This window comes from Merops nubicus, unplaced genomic scaffold, assembly GCF_000691845.1.
Source record: "Merops nubicus isolate BGI_N331 unplaced genomic scaffold, ASM69184v1 scaffold26414, whole genome shotgun sequence".
In the NCBI taxonomy this organism is placed as follows: domain Eukaryota; kingdom Metazoa; phylum Chordata; class Aves; order Coraciiformes; family Meropidae; genus Merops; species Merops nubicus.
Genome location: NW_008605303.1, coordinates 1,196 through 23,437, shown reverse-complemented (window position 1 = coordinate 23,437; position 22,242 = coordinate 1,196). Strand labels below are relative to the sequence as shown.

At 42.5% G+C, this 22,242-nt stretch overlaps 1 protein-coding gene across 1 annotated transcript; it reads right to left on the bottom strand.

Moving 5' to 3' along the window:
- Positions 1-16,806: 16,806 nt before the first annotated feature.
- Positions 16,807-21,538, bottom strand: KBTBD8 (kelch repeat and BTB (POZ) domain containing 8). Its single transcript, XM_008939301.1, has 3 exons — positions 21,333-21,538; positions 19,565-20,679; positions 16,807-17,270 (listed from the first exon to the last, which is right to left on the bottom strand). The coding sequence occupies exons 1-3, from the start codon at positions 21,479-21,481 to the stop codon at positions 16,807-16,809; spliced, it is 1,728 nt and encodes a 575-aa protein (XP_008937549.1). The 5' UTR covers positions 21,482-21,538.
- Between the last annotated feature and the right edge of the window lie 704 nt (positions 21,539-22,242).

The following is a 22,242-nucleotide window of genomic DNA, read 5'->3' as shown; positions in this document are numbered from 1 at the left end:
TATTTATTTTAATTGCTTTAGTGCAAAGAAATACGTGCTGCCCTAAATGACTACTTTGCATACAGTTAGCTGTAGCATTTCTGAATATTGTAAAACTAAAGTTGGGATTAAAATTATAACTCTCCTTGAAGGGATCCCCTGCACACCCCCAGCCACTCTGGGCAGGCTTGGCTGGTGCTTTCCTCCTCCCTCAAACTCAGCATGCAGCTCACTGGATGCTACAGAACAGCTCTGGATTTATGCTGGTGTAGCTGAAAGGAAGATCAAACTGAGCATTCAATTACTTATGCACTCAAAGATATTTATTCCCTGAGATGAAACCCCTAAATCTGTTATCATTGCCATTCCTTCTTCTATAACTATTAGCATACTGCTGCTTTCAGATCTATGGAGATGTCAACATCATTTGCTGGCAACAACATCTGAAAGATGAGAACATGACAGGGAAGTGTTTAGAATTACTAATCATTCATAAGAGGAGAGGAGATAATTGATCTTTCTTAATTCTAGAAGGGTCTGTAGTTGTTACACAAGGATTCCTCCTAAGACTTTCTTTTAAAGATCTACTTCTGTCATAGTTTTGCTTGGGTTTCTTTTTTAACCTGGATACTACAGTGATTTAAAAACTGGGTGAGGTGAAAGGCAACAGCTACCACCCCACAGCACAGACCTCCAGAGAGGAAAGGTGCTCTTGTAGCAATGAATGTGGATGTTTGTGTAAACACCAGGAAGGGTGGGACAGGACCCCCCCTGCCAGCCCTGAATTCTTAGCCCAAAGGCCGTGTGAAGGCAAATACAGTGCTGAGAAGATCTCCTATTTCCCTGCTTGCACTGCCACCCTCCTGTTGCTACATGGGACATCCAGGAAGGTCAGGAGCCTGCACACGTGGCTGTAGTTTATAATACTAGCTCTGCATCAATAAGATTTCATAAACCCCTGTATTTAAAGATGGGAAGATCAATGATGAAAACCACAAGTCTTACAATATAAAGGCTTCTTCCCCTATCAAGATCAATGACAGCAGCTCCCTTGCTGTACTCTCCTCTGTGTCTCTGTCTGGGTGTCGAGGGCTCTAGCTCAGGCAATGGGGAAAGTGAAAAGCCAGAAATCTCATCCAGTCTGAGACATGTCTAATGCTCAGTGCTCAGACATCCAGTTTTCAGAGGGCCCTGAACAGCCACCCTGAGGAAACGTGCCCTCTGACAGCCCCTGCAGCCCCAGTCTCTCTTCAGTCCCTCACTCAGACTCCATTAGCCCTTCTCAGTTCCTGACATGAAACCACCAGAGCCAAACAGCTGCCAGAGGAAACACATTCATGGTTCCAAGGGGAAATAGGTGCTCAGTAGAGCTTCTGATTTAATAACCCTAGCAGTGAACCTTTCTGCCCATCTGCAGCAGAGACCATAGCCCAAAGAGCCCAAAGAAGCCTCCTCACTGCCCAGCCAAATCAACTCCAGCCAGACCTGAAGAGGCTCTTCCAGAAAGCAGGGAAGCAACTCATCCCTCACACCTATCTGGTCATGTACATCCCAATTTCCAAGGGTGCCAGTCCACGCCAGCAGGTTAGTGACATCGGTGCCTGCCCACTGGGGACAGGCTGAGACCAGCTGCTGGCTTGGTGGCAGCAGGAGCCTTCAGACTCCCTTGGCAAGGGCTGGATTTGCAGCAGTAAGAAGTTGCTTTCCAAGGCAATCAGTCATCTTGGGAATCACACGCTCAATAATACAAGGCAAGAGTAGAGACAGGTTGTCCATGGAGTCACAGGCATTGCTCAGGGCACTGACAGAGTGACCTGGATCACTCTCCCAGGTGCCAGGTAGGCCTTACAGAAATTTTCTCCTTTCACCTTAATCCATCCCATATCAGATGACAAAAAAGCTCCTTTTTTATTGCCACGTAAAAACAGTTTCTAAAGTACGTGAGATGAGTGTGCATGAATTCTGTACACAGGGTGTACCCTGACATTTGTAGTGTGTGACCCAGGAAGCCTCCAAACCACATCGTCCTGAAGGCAAGGGGATACTGAGAAGATCCCTCCATCTACAATTTGTTTGTAATAGTCCTTCCCACAGTCTGTGTCACTGACCTTTTTTGAGAAAGAATACAGGCTTAGGTGGACACAAATTGGTGTGGCTGTTCTTGTGGTCCTCAGTGTTAATGCTTTTGCATTTTGCCCTTGCAAAACAAGCTAAGAAGCAAGAGTCTGCTAAAAGCCCAGCAATAACCTCCAGCCGCTGCACCTCACAGGCATCAGCAACCTAAAAGCAGGGTGGTCTTTACTAACCATTAACAGCAAGATACACACCAGCCACTGGGATCAAAGCGGCAGAGTGATCCCTGGCACCAGTGTCTGAGGCAAACATCCCCCTGAGAATCTCCACTTGGTGATTTCACTACGAGGAGAAGCAACACCTCTCCATGACCTTTGCACAGCAGCGACTTTCAGAGCCGAGGTGCCAGGGCTCAGTGAACGTTTTGACTTCAGGTAACCAGTGGACACCTTTGTCCTTTCAGAAAGACTCTGCAGGGAGAAATCTAAACCAGCATCCCTTAATAAAGGACTTGTAGCAAGATTTACCAACAGAATTAGGGAATATTTAAAAACCTATTTACAAACTATCTCAAGATTTACATCTGTATGCCGTGCCTGTTCATCAGCAAAACTTCAGAGTTTGTTTCCAGCATTTTTACATTCGTGAGTGCAAGAAATAATTTTTTTGTTTGTTTCAAAAAGAAAGCCAAGAATGTGAACAGAACAAAAGATGCAATGCCAAATATGCTGAAATAACTTAAATAAATCCACCAAGGCCAAGATTCCACCCACACATAGCAAGATTTCTGATGAAATAACAAGACTGGGTGACATCATGTATGTTGTCAATAAAATACTCAGCAGTACTGGTTTTCTCTGTTTTGCCAATGTGCAGCATCAGAAAACAGAGAGCCAAACTTGCAGTCAGAGCTTTCAAAGAACTTTCTCAGAGAAATATACTCTCCCTTCCCCTTTTGTTGTAGAGATCAGACCTCCTCTTTTCTAAGTAAAGATATGGTCTTGCTTCACTTACCTCCTCCATAGGTGGTAGCACACATGATGGATGTTATCCAGGCAATCTGGCTGTAGGAGATGTTGTAAACAGCCTGGAGCTCTTTAAAGTAGATTGTGAAAGCCTTAGGAAAAGTATATGCAAACCCAACTGAGATGGAGGCTCCGAACACCACTGCCCACCCCCATCCACCATCAGGGGGTACATAGCCCAGGTCCGAAGAGACTGGAGGAGACATGGTCAATCCAGATTTCAGAGCAAAAACCACTTGCTGGTGTCCTGCAGAGCAAAGGATATGTGTGTGTTACAGAATATGCATATCATGTAATCAGGCATCATTTTAAAATGTAGTAAAAAATTTAGAGATCACCCACTCTTGAAACCTTGCTCTTTTGCTGGCTATTAACTGTTTTATTGTTCAATTCTAACACAGCCAAAATCACCCTTCCCTCTTTAATAACCCTGTCCAGCCCTTCACCTGTATTTTAGATACACACCCTCACAATACTGCCACAGCTTCTGTGTTCAGGGGTACTTCTATTTTCTCTTCCACATGCAGCCGGGAGCTCAGGATCTCACCTTGGGAGATGGCTTCTGTAGGTTGCCTCTCACAGCTCCTCAGCCCGTCCCAGATGTCACGGTTGCACCATTTTTAGGGTAAATGCTTCATTGTGTATTTTTCAAATGGGCAAACCTTACAACTCCAGGTTATCCCTGCTCAAAAGAACAATCCCCATCACAGGAGCAGCCGGCGATCGGCTTGCAAAGTGGATGAGGTTTCTCCCTACTTAGGGGCAGCAATTCCTCTTGTGCCTGGTGCCTGCCAGGTCAGCAGATTATGCTCAGGAGCAACGCAGATCAAAGAGGGCATTCACTCATTTGCATTCTTCCCATTTTCCCTGGCCATGCAATTAAAATGAAGGTAAAAAGAAAAAAAGGTAAAACCTGTGTGCTTCTCAGGAGGTAAACCACAAGGGTCTTCTCAAGGTCCAGAAATAAGCCAGAGAGGAGAATCGTAGGTCCCACAGCAAAGGGTGCCAGGTAGGTGCACCTGCATCTTTGTGGATAAAAGGTGGCTTATTGCCTTTAGATATCCCAAACTCAGAAGCAAGTGAAGCTGATAGAAAAGGACAATCAGAGCTAATAGGAAGGAGCAGGTCCATATATTGGCTGGACACACTTTGCTGAATGTCAGAAACAATAGTCAGCTAACTGAGGAGATAGAGACCTTTACTTATCCTGAGAAAAAGGAACAAAAAAAACCCACAACACTTTAGGAAAAGTATAGTTTAATTTGCATCTATTTGAGAGTCCACTCCCTCTTCAGAGAGGCAGTTTGGATTCAAACTGGACGTAGGATGATGCTACTGGAACAGCAGAGAAAAGAACTATTATTTTAAGCTAGTGATGTGTCTACAGATCCAGTCCTGACATCATGCTTGCTTTCGTCTACTTCTACAGCTGTTAGGAGGTAACATCTATATGGTGCCCTTACACTATGGGCTTCAAGCTCCACCTAGGTCCAGACAACAATAGCATGCACAGTACAGAGACACATTATCTCCTCAGCAGCATGCTGGAGCAGCCCCAGATGGGGTATGGAAAGTACAGCATTAAGACAAGGAGCTGAAAGACAGTTCAAGAACACGGTATAATTATAACGAGATCTGGTTCGTAAACTCTCCAACCATCAGCAGCATTTATTCCCTGCCCCTTCCACGAAGACACTGTCCCAGAGCCTCCCACTTCTCGTTAATCACTTACTGTCCAACTCAAGTTTAGCCACTTCTGGTTTAGAATGGGTTTGTGCTGGTGGCATTACACAGCTCCAAGGCTTTCCCCCCTTCCCTGATGGTTTTACTGAGAGCAATCATATCCCTTTTAGCCTTTACTTCTCCTAGGGAAAGAAGCTGTATTCTTCCCCTCTCCTTAACAAGGACCATGGGAACAGAGAACCTGCCTTCCTCTGGTTACCTGTGTCCACACTGCCCATTATTTCTGTGCTAGCTAAAGGTGGTGAAAAGGAAAACAGCCCCAACCAAGGAGAGCAGCACACTGCTTTTGGATGAGATTCACAGATAAATCAGGAAATATATGGATGAGTGTAGGAAGCCTTCTGCAAAATACTCATCAGATTTCCACTGAAACTTTTCAGTTCCCCCAGAATAGTTGCCTTCAAATTCAAATCTTTTTTGGCAGTCCTTTAAAAAGGTTGAGGCTGAATTTTAAATATATTTTCAGGGATTAACTAGATTTTATTACTAGCAATTCATTCTGCTTGTAAAACTGTGACTAATTACACACTACCTTTAAAAGTCTCACATTCTGAACATATTTGTTCATTTAATTTCATTTTTCTGTTTAATGGGAGATTTACTGGGAAGACATTAGCATGAAACCAGATTATGGTATCAGCTTCATTGTCCAGCTTTTCTATATCAAGGCAAATTCTTACATAATACAGAAAAACAAAGAGAGAACTGAAGTTAAATGAAAACATAGTGCACACTAAAAAATAAAAATCACATCAGTTGACTCTTACTTCCCTGGCTGTAAAACAAAGGCTTGCAGAGGCTTACTTGGAGGAACCAAACTTTAGGGATTAATTTAACAGTTTAAGAGCTTTAGCAATGAACAGACAGCAATATGATACATTCACGTTCTCCCCTCTTTTCTCCTGGGACACCCCATAGTTTGTGGGGACATCAGCACTAAGGAGGGCCCAGGACCATTCTTTCATGAGCCATTACTCCTTCTATTACCACTCTTTTAATCATGTCTTTGTCACCTTAAAGTTTCTCTGCACCAGCCCCAATTGGTCCGACTCAAATTCACGTGTACACTCTCTCATTTTATCCATTTTTCCTTTATGTGACACTATATATGTCTGGAATTCCCATTTCTCTATTCATCCTTCCCTATAGGTTTTCTCCTTTTTCCTGTTCCATTTTTTAGAGTCAGTTATTTACTGGTCACATCTGGATCTTCTTTATCCACTAATCCACTATCACTCTTCAGAAAACTGGCTGAGGCTACCATCAACAACTACAAAATAAAGAAATTCCAGGTCTCCTACACAATCAAAGACCTTATGTCTTAATCCATTTGATACTACCATCTTCTTTCCTTAAATTTATGGAATTTTTGTCTTTTGGAGCCAATATATACAATCACAGTCCTCCACCGTGTGAGCCAAATGAACTGGGGACTATTCTTAGACTACACAATTAATTCCTACAATATTTCATAGAATCATAGAATCCTTGGAAGGGACCTTCAGGATCATCAAGTCCAACCATCAAGCCAACATTACCAAGTCCTCTGCAAAAACAGAATCAATATCAGAATCTGTCAGGGTTGGAAGGGACCACAAGGATCCCCCAGTTCCAACCCCTCTGCCATGAGCAGGGACACCTCCCACTAGATCAGGCTGCCCAGAGCCTCCTCCAGCCTGGCCTTAAAGACCCCCAGGGATGGGGCCTCAACCACCTCCCTGGGCAACCCATTCCAGGGTCTCACCACTCTCATGGGGAAGAACTTCTTCCTCACATCCAGCCTGAATCTGCCCACTTCCAGCTTTGCCCCATGCCCCCTAGTCCTGTTGTTACTCGATATCCTAAAAAGTCCCTCCCCAGCTTTCTGGTAGGCCCCCCTAAGATACTGGAAGGCCACAATAAGGTCACCTCAGAGCCTTCTCTTCTCCAGACTGAACAGTTATATTTGTTATATTTGTTATTTTTTTGTTGTTGTTAAATGAGAGCACCATGACAAATCAAAACCAAGTCTAATGCAGCTTCACCTGTTGATCCAGGGTCTCCCTGGTGCCAGGTTTCCCTCAACCCCACCAAGATACGGCGCACCAGAGGTAGGAACTCACTAACCACTGTTCAGGGCACTGCTCTCTCTTTGGCAGGCGTGGGCACCACTCAGCTCCTCTCCCTGGGTCACTCCACTTGCTGGCTCCCCTGGCAGCAACCTGCTCAGCTTTTAAACCCATCTGCTGAACTCTTCCCCCACCACCGATGCAGCCGAGATCAAAGGTTGAGATCAGAGGCTGTATCCTCAGATGCAAGACCTTTCTGTAACCTCCAACACCCCCCAGCACCCGGCCCCTCAAGTTACACCCAGAGGCAACCACATCCCACATTAACTAACCTCCCATGGACTGGGATGGCCTTTCACCCACCAGGACAGAAACTCCCCACCTGCAGTGCTGGCCTCTCGCAGATCTCTAGGGATGTTAATAAATTATTGGTCAGATATCCCTTTTCCTTCCTCCCTCTCTTCCCTGTACATATTAACTTATTCTTTCTCCACGACACGTTTCTGCAGGCCCTGTTTCCACCCTGCTCTGGGGGAATTTGCATATGGGGAGCCCCTGTCTTTGCCCATCCTGCTGTAGCAATTTTATCTTTCTGGCTGAAATTCTCCTGCATGACCTCTGGGTCAGCTAAAATCCTGCATCAGACTTATTTTCATAGCTCAAAAACAAATTGAGAGATTCATAGGCTATGTTAACACTTAACAAGGGGTAATTTTCACCCTGGAGTGAAGGGAAGGGGTACGAAAACTTCCTGAATTTCTTGCTAGCAACCAAGCAGTTGACTTGGACCAGGGAGCGAGTAACGTTCACCACACAAGTTGTGCTACGCTGAGGTTTATATAACCCAATTTCAGTAGGAATGTTTCCACAAGACTTATGTTGCAAATCCCCATTTGGGGAATTTAAAACATTCCCCTGCCGTGTTTATAATCTGGATGGTGCAAAACACTACTTAAAGTGCAAGAAAAAGTAGGAAAAAAGCAGACTGTAGGTGGGCCAGGGTAATGTTCTCACCCAACGAGAGCAGAAAACTCAGCAGAAAAGTAAGCAAAGAGAAAAATGATTCAGCCAAGCTAACTTTGCAAGTCAGCACCTACTGTAGCCCATATTTCCTGCCTTGTAGCCACATGCTATTTAGCATTGCCCCAGCAAAGACCTCTTCCTTGCAAGGACACAATGAATGCTTGAAATCATGCAGGAGCTCCCAGCTTACATAAATAAGAAAGGCTGTGACCAGTGCTACCACAGCCAGCTCAGGGGGTGTTCTCACAAACACAGGACACGTGTCAGACACCTCCCATTTAATAGGAGTTTCTACCAGCCAGTAATAACAGCACGCTAAAAAAGTCTCCAGTGGTCCTAAGACAGCACAGATAAATTCTTGGGAGGAGGATTGTCCCCCCAGGTACCCACTGTTAGTTCACTGGCAGGGAGAGAATACCAATGGGACACAACTTGGTTGGATCAATCTCATGGTCCAGCTCTTCCTACTTCACTGGTCATGGCTTCTCCCTGTTATTCTTCCTAAAAACATTTTACAGCTAGAAATATAACAAGCACATCTGGTGTTTTTCTGTCTTCTAAAAGGAATAAATCCTTCAGTGCAGTTCGAGGTGCTGTGAGAATCCATTACAGACTGTTTGAGAGGCACATGGTCCTCTGTGCTCTGTCCCACAGGAGGTCATCAGAAGCTGCCTACTGAAGGGGCTGCAGTCACAGCAGACCTACAGTTCACAGGAGCCATTCCTTTCAACACTACAGCTTTAGGAAAAATGTTATTGGAAAAACTTAAAGGCATTGCAAAAGGTGAAATTCTTTTAGACTTTCAGAATTAAGTAGCTTCTACATTGCTGGCCTTTTCCTTCCAAAAACATGAATTCTCTATAGCTGACAGATACATGACAGTTCTCTTGGCTCTGACCTATTTTAAACTGGTGCTTGACTAAATCAAAACACGAATTTGCCTTTGTTAAATTATATTGTCTCTCCTTCCATCTCTGTGCTAGCAGCAATTGCCTAGATCATAAAGGTTTTCTGCTAATTGTTATCAGGCTGGGCCCATTTTTATGTGCTTCAGATGCAACAGCAATTCAAACTACTGAGGCTGCTTTTCAAAATCACTTTGGAAAACCTTGGTCACCTCCACCAGTGGCCAAGATGGACAACAGCAGCAGAAACTCTCCTTTACTATTTCATTGGCCTATGAAAAATTGAAGTTTGAATGACTAATCAAATGGCTCTTAATTCTTAACACTTGCTCTCTCTATACTAGATTTGATGTAAAACACAGTACCTCTTTTATTTTAAAAAAATCCAAAATGCACATTTGCAGAATAAATACTATTTAAGCACTTCATTTATTGCCTGTGGGAGGTTAATTTGACAACTGCCAAATATTCCTGCCTCTGAACCTTTCAGAATGTTTGAACAAATCTGTTGCTGAAGGAACATGAACAGAATCAAACTGTAAGGTTACTAAGTAATTCAAATTTTATCTAAAAATATTTTCCTACAGCTAATGTATCACACACCATCTTGATTTCAAATTAATGAATCTAATGAAATTTATGATTTCATTTACAGATAAAAAAAAACTTTATCATTAAAAAAGAGAAGCAGAAGTTGGCACAAACTGAGCACACGCTTCATACTCAGCATTTGGGCTGGATGTTGCCAGCTTTCTGTGAGAGTGAGAGCTGCAGAACAGAGGTCACGTGCAGGTCTAAGGAGAGAGGTGAACACAGAGAGCATTTCTTTAAAGGGATTTATTTGGTACTATTTTGGTTGATGTTTTACAGCTATGTTATCATTGCTAAGTACTCAGTGACACTTAAAGGTCTAAACAAGCACATTTTAACAGGTCAGACTCCACACTTTAAAGATGGTAACTGTCATGGCACACAGCCTCCTGCCCTGGTAACCTCCTGTGGCTGTGGAGCCAGGCTATGTCCTGGGAGAAAGCAGGAGGACGTAGGAGAAACCTCTGACTGACTTTCATAGAACTGCAAGCAACAATCATCCTCCCACGCTGGGAAGACCTCACCATCCCTCAGGTACTATAAAGAGCAGGACATCATGCTCTATCCATTTCCCTTCTGCTCCTCCTCAGGCAGATCTGTGCCTCCCTTACACAAAGCTTGTGACATGGAAGAAGTCACCTAGCTCTTCAAAACCACTCAAACCCAGCTAAATGTTCTCCAAATGGGGAGGGGTTTATTATTTATTTTTCCCCCACAAGGAAATGCAGTATTTAGGGTTTTAGACATGTGCTCCATCACTCTGTTACCACACACACCTCAGCTTCTGAAGTGTTGTCTGGTTTTGTGGAGGACCAAAGCTTGCAAAGATGTAAGGAGTCTGTACAGGTTCTGTGTGCAATTGGCTAAAAAGGAAAGAGATTCCACTGCCACATCCTGTAAGGGAAAGCTGACAAACACAACCTTTGTTATGCTTCAGAAAATGTTTCTTCTCCACTAGGGAGAGATACCTTAGAAATCAGTTAGTTTTGCTCCTGAAATAACTTGTTAAACCATAGCTTGATGATGTAAACTTGGCTGAAGTTAATAAACACCTGCCTCTTGCTGTGGATATTTGCATTATTATTTGTGTAAAGTACAGAAGCATAAATCAGCAGTGAGGTACATGGGACCTTAACTAGATGTTAAAGAGAGGAGTTTCAGGCTTTATTGGTGCAACTCATTCCCCTTCAAGGGGCAGAGAGGCAAGACCATGTCACAAAGAGGTAAGGTGAAATCAGCAGCTGGGTGGTTATTTCTCCATCTATTGACTGTATAGGAGTGCCCAAATGTGAGAGATTCCCCCACACGTAGTATACATGTGTAGCCCCAAAGCCATGAAGAACCAGAGCATGGATTCATGAAAGTGGACTGCCATGGAACAAACCTGGTGGATTATTTCATTTAAGTAATGCTACTTAATTGCATGGATGTGTTCCACTCCTCCAGCAAACGTCTGCAAAAATAATTTGTCTTGCTTCCCTAAGGATGTCTGAAAGGTAAACCAACATGGCCAGAGGACAATTCCACCCACTCCAGGACAGGAACAGTTTATCAAGTGCCCATCCTCCTTCAAAAAAAAAAAAATAAATAAAATCAGGATTTACTTTAGTGTGCAAAGTAAAAAAAATCCTCTCTGATGCTTACAGTATAATCATTTGCCAACCTGTGGCAAAACTCCTCCCTTAGTTGGCTTTAGCCCTCCTCTCACCTGAGTAGGTTAACTTGACCATGCAAAGTTCTCTCATCCGTTGCTGTGCATTGTTTCCCATTGCAATGCATGCCAAGTGTCAAGAGGATTTCACAAGAGCTTCTAGGAAACTTGGAGCACTGGGGGCAATTATCTATTTTTTGCCATGAGAGCAAAAGAGAAATTCTACAGGAGTAGTTCCTGTCCAAGTTTTGGCTCTGGTCGCTCTGCCCTGGAGTGCCTTCCAGATGTCACTTTGGTGACTCAGCTGAAAGTTCAGAGACATCCCCACAAACATCTTTTATAAACCAGGTAACAGCTTACTTAACTCACAGATACAGACATCTTTTTGAAGGAGCCATGAGCACTGCAGCAAAGCACAAGAACTATCCAGATGTTTTGAACAGTGAGGTGCTCACCGAGGCCTCTGCTACAACCATTCAGTTTGGTCCTTGCTTGTTAAAAATAACAAAAAAACCCAACTTATAATTCCAGTTAGCTTCTGAAGCTGCAGCTTTGTCCAAACTGTGGACCAGGAGTTAATTCAATTTGTCTCAGGAAGCTGGTGCAATTTGGCTCATCTTTTTCTTGCAGTCTCTTGTTGTTTTGCTTTGATATAAAACTTTTTCCCTTGTGGATCACAGAGGGAAGTCTCTTTTTGTTTTCTTGTCAGCTTCAGCTCTTTCTTGATTTCTTTAAAGACTTAAGAGTTCATTACATACTAGCATGCTGGAAAACCATCACATGGCACTGGAGGATCTTCCCTTGTAAGTTCTTATAGTTTTGGACAGAGCAAAGGGGCTGCAAAGGAGACAGAGACTCAGGTTAGGATGCTTTTACCATTTAAGTATTTGGTAACTACCACTACAGACTCCACAGTGGAAGGACAATTTGGACTCTCAGTCACTATTTTATTAGCAAATTCCAGAGACAGCAGGAAAGTATGGTCAGATTGTTAGACCTGTCTGCCTGGCAGCAGCCATCAGTATTTCATGGCCCCACTTGAGTCCTTGGATGTGGATGCCAGTCGAGAATGTGTTTAGTTTTTTATGTGTTGTTGATTTATTCAGCCCACTAGAGTAAGTTAAACAGCAAGCCTACCTCCTCTGCACTGGCTTCATCCCTGCTTCTGCTAGGTCTTCAAGAGAACACGTCCCTAGTGTTTAACAGATCTGGGCAGGAATGGAGGAAGGCAAAGGGCCTCTGCTCTGCTGGCTGGTTTCTCTGCAGAAGTCTTCCCAGCAACAGAAGGCTGCAAACAGAAATGATGTCAAGAACATGCAGTACATGTTGTCACAGGTAGGAAGAGAGGAGCTCAACTATGAGGAAGAATGCTGTGATGATATGAAATAAACCTGTGATTATACAAAGAGGCTGGGACCCTCGGGTGCTGGAGCTGGAGAGCCATCTGCCTGGAGGGAGTGTCCCATTCTCAGCTGGTGACCAGGAGCATGGATCTTGTGATCCCAAGGTCAGGATCTCCAAGCAGCAGTCTCCAGGAAGGTGGGTACCACACCACATAGCCCATGAGCAGCCTGCCACACAGAGGCTGGGACAGCCAGCCCAACCTGACTTACTGCATGTGGCAGAGCTCGTCTGAAGACATCAACCACCACTGGCCTGGGCTCCTGAACTGGGCCTGCTGGGACCTAACTGACCAGTGAACAGTCCTCACACCACACCCAGACAAGTTGACAGGCTGGGGCTGAGAGGACAGAAATAACACCTGAGAGCACTTGACAAGAGGAGCACCTTCCCAAAGATGAGAACTTCATGTTGTTTTTCAGTGCTGCAATGATTTAGCATCACTTCTGAAGTCATTAGGCAACCTCTGAAAGGGAACGAGGCTTCCTGAAGAAAAGCTGGAAGGTACAAGCTGGTGTACTGAGTGCTGTCACCACATCAGAAGCCACATACAATGTTGGCTCTATCTGCTCCTTTTGCCACCTGGGAAGTAACTTTCCTACCATGCCAGGGCACTGGGAAATCCAGTGCAGAATCACAGAATGGTGAGGGCTGGAAGGGACCTCCAGGGATCATCCCATCTAACCATCTGCTCCAGCAGGGCCACCAGGATCGCATCCAATCAGGTTTGGAATCTCTCCAGAGGTGACCCCACAACCTCTCTGGGCAGTCTGAAGCGTTGCAGGGTTTTCCACCATACAGTATCACCAGACTGGAAAGCCCTACTTGATGTTCCTGCTGGGGTGTCAACTCCAGCCAAAGGCAGGGAAGAAGGGAAGGGTAGAGGTGATGTCACCTGTGCGTAAGCACATGCGAAGTTAGACCCAAAGAGCCACAAGGAACATGACAAAAAAACAAAGCAAAACACCTACCTCAAGCAACAGCAGAGTGCTGCCTTCAAAAAAAGAACCCTGTGTGACATTGCATACAGCTGAGACACAAAAGTGCAGGAACAGAACTGAACAAGCATCAGGATGATCTATCACTGGGTGAACTTTCAGGAAATTTACTGAAATGCACACAAGAGCTTTATCACAAAACCAGCTGAACTCCATTGTATTTCAACAATAGGTTTATTTTAAGAAACATAACATGACATTAAGTAAAAATGCAAAATTGTGCAATTATGGCAAAATGTTTAAAAATCCACACATTTGCCCTCAGAGGACTACAGTACTTCTTACTAACATACCTGAGCACTGAATGTTGGATGCCATTTCTAAACAGCCTCACGAACAGGGAGCTCTTCCTTTTCTTGTAGAACATACACACACTGCATGTTTGGTGCACCAAAACTGCTTCGAGTTACTCTAAATTTTACTGATGGAATCAAGTGGAAATTACAAAATGTTTCCTTCTAAAGTAACTAATAATTTTGGAAAAGAGATTTACACTCACCTAAGTCTTTACGATGCTAGAAATTCATTTCATAAAGGGAAATAAATGAATGCAGAAAAAATACCAAGTGGGGAAAATGTACAGATTACTGTTTAAATATTATCAGTACCTTTGGTGCATTATTGGGGTGTTTTTTTATTTTGAGTTGTGCAAGTTTACTTAAGCCTGACTCTAAAGCAAAACTTTAGCAGAAATCTGACTTTCAGCAAAATGTAGAAGCATTGAAGAATTGGCAAAATGTCACAGCCACATCACTGTCCCAACAAACTCCTCATGCACAAGGTTTAGTATATTCTACTCCCACGGCAAGTTCCAGGATTTAGCTTTTGAAAACATGAGAGACTTGGATCACACCCTCGGTCTGAATGGTTAAACAGAATGGAGATCTTCATACTTTAGTGCAGATAAACAAAATTAACAAACCTACTGCAGAATTAACCACAGCATATTGTACTTCTATACATCACATGACCAGTCAACCGCTAACTCAACTCTAGTTCATAGTTTCAAGTAATATATTGAAATTTGTTCTACTAAATAAATATAGAAGATTGTCAAAAAGCAGCAAGAAGTTTTGTAAATATTCAACCAAGCTTAAAAAAAAAAAAAAGAAAAAAGTTACATAACCCTTTGCCAAAAAAAAAAAAAAAAAGATTTTACACACAAATGCAACACTGTCAGGGAGGGTGCTTCAGAAAGCTTGCAGCTAGAGGCCTACAACAGCACAAAGAGAGCTAGCCAAGGACTAAGGGCAATTTTTGAAACAAAATGAGTTGTACTTTTAAAGAAAAACTCTTATTCTTGGCTATAGAGATATATAAAAGTATTCAGGAAAAAAAAAAAAACACTAACCAAAGAAACAACACACCTCAACACTGGTGGCAAATGCAGTCTCAGCAACAGCTGTCAGCTTCAGCTTCAGCAAAATACCTCAGGTGCTCCTGTTTGAGAGCAGTTTGGTGAGTCTCTGGAAGATGAGGTACCTAATGCAAAGAGGCATTTTTTTTTTCCTTTCCATTTCACAGTTCTTTGTTGTTTTTGCCTTTTAAACATTTTGTGCAAGAATTAAGAAATAGACCCAGGCGAGTACTTTTGTGCATTAGAATGATTCCACTGGGGAACAGTAAGACCACATAGTAAACAAACATCATCCAAATCCTCAGCCATGCCAGGGGGATAAACAATGAGCTAAATATTTGGCTTACTGAAATATCAGCTGTTAAGCCAGATAATGGTAAGCACTTACAGCCAGCATGGCCTCTGCCATTTCAAGTTAACTGGTTTACTTAGGTCAACTTGAGAAAACAGGGAAGAGTAAGATAACAGACTCACAGTTCTGCAAAAATTAGAGCTGGAACAAATTAAACCTGGCAAATTACAGCTGATAGTTTTAGAATTCACCTTTTCCCTTTTAAACCCAGTTTTCACTACTGAAGTAGAGGCTGAACTTTGAACTTGTTTACTTTTTAAAAATAAGCTGAATGTTAAATACATAGAGAAAAGTGTTGCAAAGTATTGGATCCCTATTCTATATTTGTATCTAAGATTATTTAAACCACGGACGCTAATTGTCAATTTTGCTTTAATACACTGGATAATGAAGACAGCTCAGTAGTGCAAATTTCACATTATAGAATGGAATAGAAGGTATTTGAGGGCTTGGCTGTGGGGAGAAAAGAAAAATAACCTGTAAAATTAAGCCACACTTTTCCAAATTAGCAAAGCACATGCCAACTCTGCATGTAGCACTGTACTTCAGTGGAGGCAGAGTGAACACTCCACACAAAATGAAAGAAAAAAAAAAAATCATTATTAAGGCCATATCCTGTCACCATCCTGTGCAAGAATACCACTGCAGTAAAAATGTTATGTTAAAAAGGACAATATGATGACAGGACGGGGCCTGAAGACAGACTCACACTCCATGAAAAAGAACAAGCTGTCTTAAAACAGTAGCATAAGGCTAGCCCATTTCAGACTAACAAGTATAAAAATGTACTAGCACCATCAACTTTGGGGTTTAAAGCCCTTTATGGGATGAAAAAAGGGTTCAAGCAGTGTTAAAACAAAAAAAAATGCTTTGTACAGCACTACATCAATGTGGCAGAAAATAGGTGCTGGGATTTTTTCCCCCTGTCATTAAACTCAGGTTTAACAAAAATCCACAGAGAGGAAGTTAACAGGAATCTGACCAGGCCCTGTCCAGGGCAAAGGTACTCCATGTTCCACTTCTGACTCGAGTTCTTCTCCCAGTTGTAGTGCACAAACAACATCACAAACATCTTAGCAGACTTCAAAAACAATACCAAAAAAAATCATTATGAATCAGGACCTATCGTTCCTCTATGTATTTTCAATCTAAAGTAAAAAAACAAAACCAAACAAACCACCAAACAACTTAGTGATATTGCCTCAAATTTTACCCGTATTTAAAAAAAAAAAAAAAAAAGGAAAAAAAAGAAAAGTCACTTCAAACCCTCTTGGACATCCTTAGCTATTAATGCTAGATTTTCTTCCACTGTAGTGCATAGTTATCCTGGCTCTTCCACTTAATTTGCTCTTACCACAAAAACACCCCTCTAGTATGACATGATTAAGTGTTTACCAGAAAAAAAATGCTGATAATTGCACTTTGTAACCTCCTTCTCATTTCCCAGGAAAATATCAGTAAATATGAAACTGAACCAGTAAAGTCCCTCCCCAGACTGCAACCTTTGAAGAGCACCCATCCCCTTATACAAAAACTGTCTGTTTCAGCTTACAATAAATACTGACAGAATTTCTTTGTTTTCTTTTAAGACATGTTTTCTCTAGCATCAGATTACCACTGAAAGCACTAAGGCCTGTTACCGAAAGAAAGAAACAAACCCTTAAATAACTTTCTGAAGACACTGTGGATACAATTTAGCAACAACACATTCAAAATGCCGGCCTAAATCCCAGAGCCTGTCTGGAGTCTCGTAGACTTTCTGCCATTGGTCAGTAACCTCATCATACTGGTAGAGTGAATTCTTCCTGCTGGTTCTGAAAACATGTTCTTCAACAGTGACTTGAGTAGCTCTGACAAACAGGTGGAGTTTATTTTTGAGGAGTACGAGTTTGATGTAGGGGTTAATGGACTGGTCACATGGGAAGTCTTTCTTTCGAGTCCACTTGTTTTGTTCAATGTCATAGGCCTCTACGGTAAACATACGTTGGTGGTTTCCACAGGTTCCAGCTATGTAGTAGATGGAGTCATTGTACACAGTTGCCAAGCCTTGGATCCTAGGCACAGTCATTGGGGTCAAAAATCCCCAGTAATCCTTCTGAGGGTGATAGCAGAGAAAAAATTCCCCTGAAAAGAAAAAGGAAAAAGAAAACGTAACTCACGCTTCATTTCCTGAGCACCAGTTCTGCAGCTATGAAGCTTTCAGGCACGTTCTTCCACACACAGAAACAGCCTACCAGTTGTTAGAGGTCTGGATTCCACAACAAAAACCCTAGCACCATCACCTGTTTCTTCCACTTCTTTACCAACACATTCATAGCATAGGTAAAAATTCTGAGCTGCTATTCCAGCTGAAAAAGAGGGAATTTGAAGCACCTGAGAAACACAATGTTTTACAAGCTACCCTTTACTACTTCTAAACCATGTTTAACAATATGGGACAAAAAACTTTCAAGATTCCAGTCCTAAATTGCCTGAAGTATTTGTTTCATTCTTTAACGTCTTCACAATATGCCATCTGCAGACTGTAGAGTCTCAGAATTCAGGACTTGAAAATTGTTAACTCTGAAACCTGATGAAAGGAACATGGATAAAAATCACATTGTCTTCTGTAAGGCCCAGCCTAACGTTTGCCAAATATTAGCATACTTCAAATAATTTATCATTTCACGTGGCTATTTGAAGAATTTTAACCAAGCTGCTGTGTAACTGAGCACCTCAAGTATAACAAAGAATACAGAAATACAGTAAAATAATACAGTGAAATGAGTGGAACGTAGCTTAAGAGATTAACTCTTATTATATAATATATTTGATTATTCATTTTTGTTCCATAATGTAATCTCCTATGACTGCTGCTTGCATTCTGCTGGCATTTTAACACTCGACAATCCTTACTGGCTATTTCAAACTTATGAGGAAAATTGCTGAAAGTTAACTTTTTAGAACTACTTCAGTGCAACTCACTCAAGGTTTTGACTGCCCCATCCAAACAGAAGTTGCCCATTTCCCATACCACAAATCTTCTACCTTTTGCTGGTTAGCACAATGAAGTAGTTTGGTTATTCACGTTCAAACCACTGAAGCACAGAAATAGTGCAGCTCAAGTTGTAAACAAGATGCACTTTCACTCTGTAGGGTATAATAATATCCACTCTAAAGTAATTCTAAGAAACGTTTAAAGGATCAAGAAACACAAAGGATGAAGAAATACCCTACCAAGTTACATATCCTTCAGCACTTTGTTTTAGCCAGCTAAAGCAGATGCCTGACCCAGCAGAAGAGACAGAATGAGAGAACCTGCTAGTGTAACAGAAACATTTAAAGTCACAGCCAACAAGGGTCAATCATGATACAGAAACAACAGAAGAAAACTCTCTGCAAATCATGTGGAAGCTCAACCTTATCAAGTGGCAGGAATACAAAGCCAAGAAAGCAGGTTGACTTCTTCTGGGAAATAAAAATGACTTCAGTGTTCTCCACTTGCTTTCTTTCCTGTGCTCCAGCTTTATACAGGCAGTGACCCAAAGGAGAAGCTGGTATGGATCTAAGACCCCAACTTCTGCAGGTGTTTTCAGAGAGATGCCCCTTGGCAAAACATAAGACACCCCCTCTTCCTTCCTTTCCACCTCTTGGGACTCTTACTACAGCTCCCTAGACCAGTCTCAGCACTTCTAAGTGTAGACTGCTGAATGGCTCCAGCAAATACATAATTTTATATAAGGTGTTCATAAATAAAATAAAGGGAAGGGAAGAACAAATTATTTGGTCCATTCCCAAATGAGCCTTTTTATTAATTTAAGAATCAATATCCAATACACTGCTAAGTCTGATCTTAGAAGGGGAAGAAAGGATGTGAAGGCAGCACTACGATTACTGATCACAGAAACAGAGCTACCAAGAAAGTTAAATCATCTTCCTCAGTTACCAGGATGACTTCAAAAAGCAGGGCTGGGCAGGAAACAAAGGCCTACAGTGGCTCACTGACTTTTACAAGACACCAAGAACACAGACGCCAGGAATTTTCACAGGTTTAGCTACATTAAATGCAAAGTGCATTTCACAGGACAATCTCTTTTCTTCAACACCAGTGCATTTCACCCAGATAAAGATTTCACGAAGAATTTTCACAGTCTATTTTAATACTATACTGTTGACCTAGACCACCCCCCGAACTGCCATTTGTGCAATAACTCAATACCACAACTTGGTGACCCATTCCCAGGGCACAAGAACTCGAGCAGTCACCTCACCCTTCCTCACCCACGGTTCTCCAAGGCTTTCCTACCACCCTCACCGTCCCAGAGCACTAAGTGTCCAGGAAACGTGGGCTTTCTAAGGTGCTTTAAGAGAGCACAGACAGCCAGACTGACAACCCCCACTTCCGATGAAACACCGTAAAGTCAGCCAAACCACCTTACCCTGTAAAACATAGATGTTATCCTTATACTCCACAGCACTGTGGAACTCCATGGCCACTGGCATGGGGCAGACAGCCGTCCAGCAGTTCTCCCTGCTGTCGTAACACTCCACAGACTTGAGGGAGTTCCGCCCGTCCCCCTCGTACACACGGCCGCCTATTGCATACAGTTTACCACAGCAGTGAACCAGTTTGCAGCCTATCCTGGCTCGCAGCAAAGGAGCTTTCGGAATCCACCTGTTGCCAGAGTGATCGTACATCCAGAAGTCACTCTCTGCTTTGTGGTCAATGGCCACCTCGCTGCTGCTGGGCCTGTAACCACCCGCGATGTAAATGTCGTTATCGGGAGACACCAGGATTCCCACCTCCCTCAAGTCATTGGGTGGCTTGCATAGTTTAAACACCCTCCCTGTGACCGAATCTAAACAAGGCACTGTTTGCTTCTTTCCTGAGTGTTTGTGGGCAGCATCGAAGCATATGATCATCTCGGAGGCGGTCATTCCGAGCCGCTGGGTGTAGCCATTGGCACTAGGTTGTCCCTTTTGTACACAGCTTTTGGCCATAGCCCGTGCAAACGTGGGAGGGATTTTCTCTACAAACGTCTCTTCCAACAGAGGCATTCGGATGCATTTGGCAAATATTTCTGGAAGGTGCACTTCTCTCTTGTTTTTCTCGTGCTCGAACCACCTTATAATGCTGTCATAAACATGCTCTTCTTTGTCTACGTTTAAGTCGTCGCTGTCGAGTATGCTGATCAGCTGGTCTTTCCTCAGCTGAAGAAATTCTTGCTCTTTGGTGACACTCAGAAACTTTTTACGAATGTAGTCTTGGGATTGGTCTCTGAGTTCCTGATGACCGTAGTGATCAGCAAAGATAAACACCCCAATGGAGTTCTGTGGGTCCAAGTGACTGATCATGTATTTAGCACACTGGTCTTGGATGGAAGGGATCTGGAAGATACTAGCTGCAGTGAACAAAGCTTGAACGTTGGCCTCTGTCAGCATGACTCTGGAGGTATATGCATAGTTCAACACTAAATGCATTGACTCTGCCTCAACACCAACTATACGAACTTCCTTCTGGGTACTCTCTGTAAGGCCGCTCGTGAACATAGATCTATGAAAGAAAAAGATTCAGTGGTTTATTTGTAATTACCTTCTAATTACAGGTAAGGAATTCAATCCTACTGCACAGCTAATCCCAATGCATTTGCCCTGCTATCAGCACAAACATTTATCACTGATTTTCCACTGTCCTGTTCAGGTACTAAAGTTTAAGATCAGTTCTAGACATACAGAAACAAAAGTGGCAAAATGGAATTTCTTGCTTAATTATCTTACTAACTTCATAATAAAATTCTCTCAGGTTACTAACAAAGCTCTTGACACAGCCAAGCCTTTGTGCTCAACTTCCAACATTTCACATGCATATTCTATCATGCTGAAATAGATAACTTGAAAAGGAAGCCAGTAGTTTAAATAGGCTGTTACATATCCAAGACACCCCCAACACTGGAGTCATTTTTGTTTGATTTGGGATTTTTAAGTAATGTGACATTTTCTCCAATTAAGCTCTTTGATAAACACACTGACAATTGGTGACACTAATTATTGATGTCAAGAGAACAATAACCTTTACTTATTAGGTGTGTTGCATTATCAACAGTTACATGGAATACTGGTGTAACGATGACTAATTTTAGCTTCCATTTAATAAAAACAAATTATAATTCTGCTTTTGATGACCACTAGAATGACAGACTACTGCACCTGAAATAAGGACTGATTGCAGCAAGAACATTCCTATGACAGGAGAATGTTTTCCCGTGATCCACCTCCACGACGATGTCTGTCAGTTGTCCTTCATCATACATGGTTTTGAGCTGCTGAAGAATGCTACAAGCATGGAAGGGGTCCATCCCACTGCTGACTGGGTTTGAGGAAGGAATTCCGTTCAGTGCTTGTGAAAACTTACTTGGTTCTGCAAAACGAAACGGAAACAGTTGAACAAAGAACAAACAACTCCCATAAACCCCACCAGCACCACCACAAAAATCCATGTGTGAATAAAAATTAGCACAAATTAATGCTCCATACTCCCTCACTGTCACCATCCACCAGCTGCAAGTCTAACATTTTCAAGGGTGAGTAAAGATATAGATAACTCAGTTAATTTTTTTTCCTTTTTCCAATATATGTGTAGATTACCATTAACCTATAAGGTTATATCCATTAATATTAAAAAAGATAATGTAAATAGCTCATATTTACTAGATGTTACTTGGGAGGAGGGAAATTAACTCAAGAATCACAATGCTTACTGACATAAAATGGGAAAAACAGAGGATGTTTCTCTGCCCCAATAGCCCCTAACTTACACCACCACTACCCAAGTCCATAGGTAGGCAGCTCAGTTTGCACTGAAACGGGCACCAGCTGCTAACTCAAGTTGTGGTCAATCACACAGACTCATCAAGAAACAGCCCTGCAGGAGTGTGTTGGGCAAGGAGCTTAAATTCACAGAAATTTGTACAGAGTTACATGTTTTTCTTCACAATTAAGATACAATTGCCATTTAAAACTACTCGGGTATGAAGGGGCTCACGCATCTTTGCTGAAAGCCCTGAAGTGGAGTGTACCCTTCTACAGGCTGTGTGAGATGCCTGATGAAGTAAATCCC